Source organism: Malus sylvestris, chromosome 15, assembly GCF_916048215.2.
Source record: "Malus sylvestris chromosome 15, drMalSylv7.2, whole genome shotgun sequence".
NCBI classification, from domain to species: domain Eukaryota; kingdom Viridiplantae; phylum Streptophyta; class Magnoliopsida; order Rosales; family Rosaceae; genus Malus; species Malus sylvestris.
The window spans coordinates 42,115,103-42,125,769 of NC_062274.1; the positions used below are offsets into that span (position 1 = coordinate 42,115,103).

General features: G+C 37.4%; 1 protein-coding gene and 1 long non-coding RNA gene across 2 annotated transcripts; one reads left to right on the top strand and one right to left on the bottom strand.

Moving 5' to 3' along the window:
* Positions 1–5,441: 5,441 nt before the first annotated feature.
* On the bottom strand, positions 5,442–6,050 carry LOC126605321 (uncharacterized). Its single transcript, XR_007616914.1, has 2 exons — positions 5,929–6,050; positions 5,442–5,792 (listed from the first exon to the last, which is right to left on the bottom strand). It is a non-coding gene; the product is annotated as an uncharacterized LOC126605321 (long non-coding RNA).
* Positions 6,051–6,823: 773 nt separating this feature from the next.
* LOC126604485 (flavonol synthase/flavanone 3-hydroxylase-like) lies at positions 6,824–9,947 on the top strand. Its single transcript, XM_050271758.1, has 2 exons — positions 6,824–7,348; positions 9,197–9,947. Exons 1-2 carry the CDS (start codon positions 6,885–6,887, stop codon positions 9,735–9,737), a joined length of 1,005 nt encoding a protein of 334 aa, XP_050127715.1. The 5' UTR covers positions 6,824–6,884; the 3' UTR covers positions 9,738–9,947.
* Positions 9,948–10,667: the final 720 nt, after the last annotated feature.

Here is a 10,667-nt window from a genome sequence, read left to right on the forward strand (position 1 = left end):
AAAACTCTCTTGACTGAAGACTTGGGGGACTACTATTTGTACCATACTTAGGGCCTCCGTATTTAGACCTCGTATAAATACTCGGAGGACTTAAATGTAATTATGTAATAAATGAAGGGGCAAAAATGTAATAAGTGATGAGCCCTTATTCTATAAAAGGACTCATCACTCTCCTCATTAGAGGAGGCCAATTCTTAAGCCATGGGAAAAGCTCTCTCACCCTCAGAAGTTCTCACCCTCTCATCCTCTCACAAACAAAGAAATACAATATCAGTGTGGACGTAGCCCAAACATTAGGATGAACCACGATACATCTTGTGTTCTTTACATTCTTGCAGATTCATGGTCGGATTTACGTTGTTCCAAGACCCCTCCGGTTTTGTGCATCAACAATGTTGTTTTCACACGTCTAATACAAGCGATATTAGGGTTGTGGAGAAACTTAGTACAAAAATCAGATCCATAATAAATGCTTTTAATCACTTTGAGTTACAAGCTCGAGTATCACAATTTAACACTCATGTTTAACAATAATATTTTTTTTAATATTTTTATTAATCACAAGCAATATTATTACTGCTTTAATCTCAATGTTCTAAAAGATAATAGTCACTAGTCGGGAGGCAATGAGTTGTAGATAAAAAGAGATGGTGGGGACCATTTAAAATAAGGGGAGTTTTAATGAAACATGCTTAACTAGACTTTTTCTTTACAAAAGTTATGTACATACTTCAAATTTAATGATAAGGACAAAAATGTTATGTATATACTTCTAGCGCTTGTTTGATTGTGTAAATCATTAGTAGGTTGTATTTATGATACTAGAAGATTTTTTTTTTCCTTTAGGATTGTATTACTTGCAAGGTAAGGAATCCTCCTTGGTTTATAATAAATAAAGGCACAAGGACTGAGTTAATAACACACAAAATTCCTCAAACCTTTTACTCTATCTCTCTTCCCCTATGTCGCACCTCTCTCTCTCTTTGATAAAATAGGTCAAAACATGTTATCAACATGCTCTTGACGCTGCGCTAAAGAGAATTCATCCATCTTCAATAAGGAGAGTACTACATTTCAATTATTCTTATTTCATTTTATAGAATTCATACACTTTTATTGATTCAATTTATTTTTTTCTTGTGTTAAACGTGATACAAGCTCTAAAGATGGAAATCCGAAATTCGGAGGAGGAACTCTTACAAACCCTTTCACAATTTTCATTATCGCAATCCAGGTTCTTCTAAAACAACGGCTTTTATCTTGATATTTTTTTATCATTGATTGCACGAACTTTCACCATAATGTATAACCCAACTTAACATTTTACAAATTGTAGATTCTACATAAATTGTGCATGCATTATATTCAAAATATTACAATATTATGTGAATTGAATACGCGTGAATAAGCAAAGAAAAAAGAAAGAAAAAAGGAATTTTGAAAGCTTAGCTCACATTGGAGCCACGGCTTGAAGTCGCACCTGAAGCCGTGCCAAACCAAACCGAGTCGACAAGTGACTGTTTAATAAAAAAATGCACGAGTCGTGCATGAAGCCGTGCCAAATTGAGCCACAAGCCACCAAGGCTTCTGCCACATTCAGCATTTTCTTGACCTACAGTGAACACATCCATGGCCAGCAGCCATGGTGACACTGGTATGCCACCCACACATGTATAACAATGGCTTGAATTTTTTCTCGTCATCCTTGTCATTTCTCCAACCAATCGTGGGTGTCCACGCCCAACACAATCGTCATCGTAGATCCTCTACCGTCTCTGATCCTCTAAATTGCATCTCCTGTCATCTTGTCTTTCGAGATTCCATGGTGACGTTCTTAATCTCGCGACCACCTTAGTGCGCCGACAGTAGCATCGTTATGTCTTCTCCAGCGAGTAAAATAGACCCTAGGTATTTGGGCTTGATACGTGGGCACAAGGGCTTACCAAGTGAAACCTAGAACCTTTAAGACTTATGGTGTGGGTCAAACCAGTGTGACTACAGCCTTACAAGGTTGAATTAGTTTTTTAGCCTAGATTTTTCTCATGGCTAGCCGATAATGGGCCTTGTTTTCCTTCCTGGCTTGGGTCTCTGGACCCATAAAGTGCCTGCGTTTTATATTCCAGATAATAAGCCCATATTTAGGCCTGGTTGCCTCTTTCTAATGCTAGCCAGATGCGTAGCAAAGGCGAACTTAAAAAAAAAAAAAAAAGGAATTACAAGCCTAACGGGGCTTGCACCATAACCAACCCTCTTTATTTTAAATTGGGCCCAATTAGTGTTTTTTTCTTTTGGGCCCTTATGAAAAACTGCCCCATTTAATGGGAGTTGTTTTTCACTTTTTCTTTCTTAGCCCAATATTTGGCCCTAGGTTCTATAAACCCCAATCTTCTCTTGCTGGCCTACAATCTAGTCAATTAAAATAATAATTTATTTTTGAACCTAAAGCTCAACACTTTTAGGCCCCATTCCCTAAACTATCACATAAAGGGTTCCGAAGCTACCCACAGTTATATTTGTTTTCAATTGCTTTATTGTCTTGTATATAGAAACCTAAAGTTAAACCCGAAGCTACCCACAGTTAAACTTTCACATAAACCAACAATTCATAATGTTGAACCCGAAGTTTCGAAAAAGTGCTATAGAAACCTAAAGTTTCTTAACACACATCACTCATGTTGAGATTGGAAGTTCTCTATGATTAATATGTTTAAATCAAACCATGTCTTAAAACCTGAATGTTCCAACTTTGATGCTTATAGGGTCGGCAGCCGAAAACATTTCTTTCAAAAACGTAGATGAATCTGCATAGTTACTATAGTTATACGTTTCAGATTGGTGGTTCACCAAACTTTTGACTATAGGGCATGTAACCAGGTGCTCTACTTCTTGATAAGCAGTACATAGTTATGCGGGCGAGAGTTTTAGTGTATAACCTTTGTAAAGCAATTAGCCACAGGATCGGCAATCGGATGTCTTGCTTACAGAAGCATACGAGTCTGCGTGACCACTTGGTTGTGAGCTTTGAACTTTTGGGCATTGAACTGCTAAACTTCGTTGAGCGTTGTTGCCCCCCTGACTGTGTGATGCTTAGCTGGTCATCAATTCTTCAATCTTTTGAGTTGAATGGCCTTCATCACAACATACTAGCGATTTTTGGTACACAAAATCCGCTAACTTAGCTCATCAAAAGTGCGTAGTTGTATGAATTTTCATGGCCAGTGGTTCAAAAAAACATTTTGCACTTTATGTAACCGATTATGTAGGTTGTGTAGCAAGTAGAATAACACTTTAGGAATCAGTATGAACATAAACGCCACTAACTTGCCACAGCAGAAATATGCAGTTGTCTGGATATCATGTTCTTTAACCCAAGATGTTGTTTTGCATTTTGTAGTGCGTAAAACTCTTAGGCTGCATAGCATGTCGGTAATGGCTAGACATCTATATGGGCACACGAATTGCTTAACCTTTAATAAAAGTGTGCAGTTGTATGAGTATTTGTGGCGAACTGCTTGAAAGGCAAGCAGTAAGCAATTGTCTGGAATCCGTAGGCTGCTCGACAAACCAGCACCGGCTTTAGGGTTCCAAGATACCACGAAGATTGCTAAATGGTCACACCTAAAATGCTCAATTGTAAATACTGGCTGTTCACCTTATATAAAAATTCTATGAATAGGAACGTGTGGGAGAATTTATGCATAAATGAAAATTTTGAAACGTTGAATGCGAGAGCCTTCTTCGAGCGTTTGAACCAAACTCTCAATGAAAGCACCAATTTTTAGTAGCAAAAGTCCTCCGTCTTCAATCTTGACAAATTTGTACTTACAAAACAATTAACACCTTTGATCAAAGACCAATGCCTCGCGCCCACGAGAAGTTGGGGTTGGGGGGGTTTGGCTAATGAATGTTTGATGCCTAAGTTAGTTTTTATGAAAAGAGTGAGTGTTTAGGGCTTGTATGCGTAGTAAAAGGCTTACCGAAATTTGGAGTTGATGAGGGTATTTATAGGAGGTAGTGGCTGGCCATGGTGGAGGGTTCTGCCCTCACTGGCAGAGCCAATAACAAGGCTAGGGTTGTTGTAGCATGGAGAGAGTTTAAGTTGTTTAAGCTTAAAAATACTATTCATTTAGGCTATTGTTGTAGGCCTAATTTACTAAACTGTATAAAGGACAGAGAGAGGGTGCGGCAACATTAGACCATCTCCAACCCTTGTGCTAAAAGCCAAATTTTTTAGCCCGGAAAATTTAGTTTTTAGCCCAGAAACATCTTTTCTGCTCCAACCCTTCTACCCTAAAATTTTAGCCCGGAATTATTAAAGAATGAAATTAGCCTAAATTTTTTTCTTAAATCAATTTTTTTTTAAATAAATATGTAGATTATTGTAAATTAATTTTATGAACATTTTAATCTAAAAAAATTTTAATTCCGATAAACATTTTGCATTTAGCCCGGGGGGAAAGCTGGGGGTATTTGGCCCAGAAATAGCATTTGGCATTTAGCCTAAAATTTTAGCATGGGTTGGAGAGTGTTTGGGGGGGTAATTTGGGGGGTAATTTGGCTTTTAGCCCAGGGTTGGAGATGGTCTTAGAGAGAAAGAGAAAGATGTGTAATTGTGAGGTGTGTTATATTTCACCCCATTGTGTCCTTATTGATAGTAGTAGGGAAGGTTAATTCCTTAACCTTTTAAGATTACAACTCTCATAGGATAATATCTAGTCTAAGAGATATGGTAGAATCCCATAAGGATATCCTAGATATGTTAGGATGTACACAATCACATTTCTAATCTAATGGACCGCAACAACTATTTTATTATGTTTAATATTATAATCCACCTATTAAATAAAAGTTCTTAACGCTAAAACTACTTTTAGAAAAATAAGAATTAATAAATATTAAATAAATTGTGTACTTTATCCAATACTGAAATTTAATAATATTAAATTACAAATTAAATACACATGTCTCTACGTTTTCTAGGGAGTAGTTAGTAGGTTTTAGTATTTTATTTTATTTTTGAAAAGAAGACGATACCATTAACTTGGGAAAGTTTACACTGTTTTTTGAATGAGAAGGTCATTAATGACAGTTGGAGGCTCCTCAATCAAAACTAGTTTTGAACCACTAGACAATGCTACATTTGCCAAACGATGGCCAATCCCATTATTATTCCTGGAAATGGAAATAAACTTCGAAGCAGAAAAACAAAGCTGCTATGAAGAACATCCTCCACTAACAAATCCATAATGGATGCAGGATCCACACAAATGTTGATGATGGATATTGCTTGGGAGGAGTCACTCTCAATTCGTACCTTTTGAAACCCTAGTTGTAATGCCAATTCAACCCCATGAAGGATCGCTTGCATCTCTGCATGAAGCGCCAACAATATTGCGGGCAAAAAGCATGCACCTGCTACCACAAAAGTCCCCTTGCACATGTTGTTAATGATTTTTATCAGCTTTGGGTCGATTTCATCATAACATAATTACCATGTTATGCAAAGCAAAATTAATTACTAATCATTTGCTATTTAACGAAAATAAATATTAATTTTCTAATTCGCAGTTACTACTAACTTATCGCGCATATATATACTTCTTCAGCTCTTCCGACACTAGTTTTCAAGACTCCCGCTCCGTACGACAGTTAGTTCGCACTAGGACCCCAACTTTGTGCTTAGTAGGGTGTGCGCCCTTGTCCCATATACCTTGAAATCATCATAGCTGAATCGCTTACATCGGCCATCAATCACCAATCGTGGCCGCCCCACCATTGTCTTCGTTTTTATTCTACAAAAAAAAATATAAATTTCATAATCAAACTAAGTAATTAATCCAACCATTGTTTTTTTAATATATATATATATATATATATATATATATATATATATATATAACTATTAAATCCACATAAATTTAGTATTACCTTTCCAAGATCCTTTGCCCTCGGATCTCATTGTTGAAGGAGGAGCGGAATCGGTCATCGTATCAAAAATAAAAACTTGAATTGGGATATGAGGGGTTTGGGAAATAAGAAAAGAGAGGGGGGGGGGGGAGCTTTAGGATTTTAGAGAAAACTCTGTGAGGGAAAAGGAGAGTGAATCTGTGCTTTTAAAGAACCCTAGGACCTTTGCGCGACGAAGCATTCGTAGGGCAAAGTCCACAATAATTACATAATCACTTTGCGCGACAATAAGGAGCCTAATTGTCAATTTCAGAAAAACACTTTGCACAGCGAAGACTTCATCATGCGATTATCATTGACAATTACAAAATCACTTTGCGCGACAAATATTTTGTTTCATCGTGCAAAGATCCATGACGCGACAAAATATTTAGTATTTATTTTCTTTCGTCGAGAAAACAGTTTCTCAAAATGCTAGCATTTACAAGATCATCAAACTTTGTAGTTTACTAGCTTTTTCAAGTAGCATAGATTTGCCTCGTACTTTGTGCTACTTGAAAAGGCTAGTTAACTCTGAAGTTTGATGACCTTATTACTATTACTTTGAGAAACTGTTTTCACGACGAGAGAGAATAAATACTTAAAATCCATATTTAATTAATAATCCTAATACAAATTAAATCAATATTTAAAGATACCGTCCATAATTAAAATAATTGAATTATTCGTCCATAACATCTAAATAATGTTAGGTTGAATTGAAGAGCACGTTCAAACCTACAGGTTAATTATTTCATGGATTACTGTTTGGTTGAATTGAAGATTAGGTGCACGTGGGTAGCTAACCGGCTGTTCTAAAGGTAGCACCACAATGCATATGTAGAGTATCTTCACTCATTATATATGTCTTTTACCATAACATCCAAAAAGGCGTAATAAGATCAAGACTGTCAAACATACAAAAAAGGCAACAAAAAATGGGGGAAACGGAGGTGGAGAGAGTGCAGGCACTGGCTTTGGGCGGGTTGAACCAACTTCCGGCCAAGTTTGTTCGCCCCGCTCATGAGCAGCCTGAGAACAGCAAAGCCTTAGAGGGGGTCTCAGTGCCTGTTATCTCCCTAGCTCAGCCTCATGATGTTGTTGTGAAGAGGATGGCGGAGGCAGCCACCGAATGGGGTTTTTTTCTCATCACTGACCATGGCATACCATCGTCTTTGATCCAACGGTTGCAAAAAGTTGGTCAGGAGTTCTTCCTTCTCCCACAGGAGGAAAAGGAGGCTTATGCGAACGACCCTGCTAGTGGGAAGTTTGATGGATATGGCACTAAAATGACAAAGAACCATGACGAGAAGGTCGAATGGATCGACTATTTCTTCCATCTTACTGCGCCTCCATCAAAGGTCAACTATGAAATCTGGCCTAAGAACCCTCCATCTTACAGGTATATATCTCTAACTAACAATAAATAATTCATGCATATAAAGCTCAAGATTTGTAACACATTTTTCTTTACTTCTTGAAACTAAATTTTCCTAACTAAAACCCTTCTCTTTTTTGTTTTCTTGACTAAAACCCAATGACTAGACTCTAGCTAAACAAATTTCTTAAGAGTGGTGCTATGCCCACCCATCTTATTTTGATTATCATGAACCTTGTCCAGTATATATAGATTGTTTTCTCGTTAAAAAAAATTAAACAAAATTACCCAGCAACTCCAAATATCTACAGCAGGCAGGAGCCCCCTCTCCAAAACATTCCTAAAACCATCACTTGCAACACCCCCAAATCCTCAGCCCAACCGCAGCTTCACTCATAGTTTGATACTGCTCTGGTTTTCCCCAACATCAGATTCCTTTAAATTCAATAAATGGTAAGTATCCAATTGTCCCACAACACCAAATACGATCGGTTTTTAGCTTTTTTCCGCTTTCTTTGTTAAGTTAGAATTCCTAAACTACCGCTAATAATATGTGGATGTGGTTTTTGGACCTGTTACTTGTTATATCTATATAACTTTATGAATTTATTTTACAAAATATTTCATGCAATTCAATGTATTAACTTTCAAATTGTTGTAAGGTGCCGATTGAATCATAATACTGCTACTTTAATTCTTTTGTGCATTAACTATACAACTTATTTTTCCTACCAACACAACAATAAACCTCAAATGGCTTCGGCTATTGCATACTCCAATCCCTAATGCACATAACAAATTAAGCTAAGCTCCGCGCAACTTAAACCTACAAAATAGTCTAATATACCTATTCCATCACACCAAAATTTAAGGGGTGTAATTTACCTACAAAATGGTCTAATATATATACCTACATGATTTATGTGCATTAGTTTACAAGTTTATTTAGTTCCCTACCATAACAAACCACAGCATATTATTTAATATTACTATTTTTTTTAACAGGTACATTAATTTAAATGTAGGTAAATTAGTATAATATTTTAGATCAGTAGGTAAATTAATTTAATCTATATGCAGGTAAATTATAGTATAATATTTTATACCAATAGGTTATGTTATTAGTATTTTGTATATGTATATTTTACAATTAGAAATATGGTGTATATTTCATGTGGGGCTTGTTGCTCAACATAATTACGGTGAGAAATAACATTTATTGATATGATTCCGTATTGTGGCACAAGTTGTAAGTCCATGGATGCTTATTTGAATCTTAGGTTTTATTTGGATGTTTAAGTTTAGGTGAGTTTTTATTTAGAAAATATGAGTTGGAAGGGTAAAGTACGGCTACACTACTCAAACTTAATTAAGAAATTTACTTAGTCGGAGCCTAGCTAGTCATTGAATTTTGTTGTGAAAAATATATTATGGTGTATTTTAGGTAAAGAAAATTGAATTTCAAGGATAAACTCACATTTTCAGAAAATTATTTGGGATTTAGTTTTTATGTTTGAGTGGCGGACAAAGTATATGGAGGGATGGAGAACAGTGTTGGGAGGTGAGGGGAGAAATTTCTTCTATATACTCCCCTCCATGACATAAGACAAAAATAAAAACTAAAAAACAGAAACAGAAATCAAATGGTTGTAAAACAGGTTACTTATGCAAACATACCCCGCTTGAGTGCTAGTGTAGCCGTAGTAGCTAAATTGGATGTGTTCTCGCCTATGCATTTGAGTTTTAGTCCTCTCCCTAACTATAGATTAACTTAAAGTTATCGTTTTTTAATTAGAAAAATGAATTTTATACAACGATATATATTGGGGGAGGAGGTTTGTGCTGTCTCACAATGTTTATATGACACTGTAGGGAAGTGAATGACGAATATAACAAGGAAATGCTAAGAGTGACAGACAAGTTACTGGAGGTGCTTTCAGAAGGTCTAGGGCTGGAAAGCAAGGTTCTGAAATCCCATGTGGGAGGTGAAGAAGTGGAACTGGAAATGAAAATCAACATGTACCCACCATGCCCTCAGCCCCAACTAGCCCTTGGAGTTGAGCCTCACACTGACATGTCAGCCCTAACCCTACTCATCTCGAACGATGTTCCCGGCCTTCAGCTGTGGAAGGATGACAACTGGGTTGCTGTAGACTACCTGCCAAATGCGGTTTTTGTTCACATTGGTGATCAGATGGAGGTCTTGAGCAATGGCAAGTACAAGAGTGTTCTTCACAGAAGTTTGGTGAATAAGGAACGTACGCGCATGTCGTGGGCCGTGTTCATTGCTCCTCCACATGAGGCTGTGATCGGGCCTCTACAGGAGCTCTTGGATGAGCAAAATCCTGCCAAGTACTCGACCAAAACGTACGCCGAATACCGACACCGAAAGTTCAACAAGCTCCCACAGTAGGAGTCATTTTATTTCCCTTTTCCGTCTTATATTCGAATAATCCCTTCAATGGTGATCATATGTTGTCATCAAGTATAGGTGAGTTGGATTCATTTGCTTTGTCATCGATTTGTATTGTTGTATCATTTGCTCAAGTGCCCATTTGCTCAAGTGTCCATGAATCATATGTGAGTTCTGTTTCAAACTTTAATTATCATTATATTTTATCCAGTTTGCTAGATTCAACATACATGCAATGCCTATCACAGAAAGAGTCACCACAAGGGAAAGGAAAACCCCTTTAACAACATGCTTTGCATGTTGCGGACAGCTATACACATCATGATAAATTTTGTTGATCTTGACGTTGTTATAAGGAAAAGACTCCACCTCACATACCTCCTGGCCATGAGGCCACTGAGGATGAGCGTGCTAAGTTTAACATAAAGAAACCAAAAGACGTGGATGAGCCTGGCTGCCCTAGTATAACTAGATGCACGATGGCTTGCGTCGGGATTCTTAGAAGTAGCCACAATGGTCTTTTTCAACGCTTAGCTAATTGAAGGATTTTGGGTCCCTTGGCCTAATCCGTGGGGAACCAAGCCCTAGAGATGGAAGGGGCACATTACGCAGTACATCCGATGGATGGCTGCCCTGGAACCCTAAAGCTGTTATCGAGTTCACTAAGGTAGCCTACGGTTTCCAGAAGACTGCCTATGGCTTGCCCTTCGAGCAATAAACCACGCTAAACTTATATAACCACACATTCTTGTGAAAGGTTAAACAAGCTAGTGTGCATATACGAAGTTTTATCCACTACCGACATGCTACGTAGTCGATAAGCTTCACCTCTGCCAAGAGCAAAATGACTCACACCAAGTCCTAAAGTGTTGTGATACTTGTTACGCAACCTACGGAAGTGGAGAAAGCCAAGGTTAATAGCCTAGTGGT

Excerpts from the sequence above, each read along its gene's own strand:
- LOC126604485 (XM_050271758.1), top strand. The coding sequence starts at position 6,885 with ATGGGGGAAACGGAGGTGGAGAGAGTGCAGGCACTGGCTTTGGGCGGG. Across the intron at positions 7,349-9,196 it reads AAGAACCCTCCATCTTACAG|GGAAGTGAATGACGAATATA; the intron begins GTATATATCTCT and ends ATGACACTGTAG.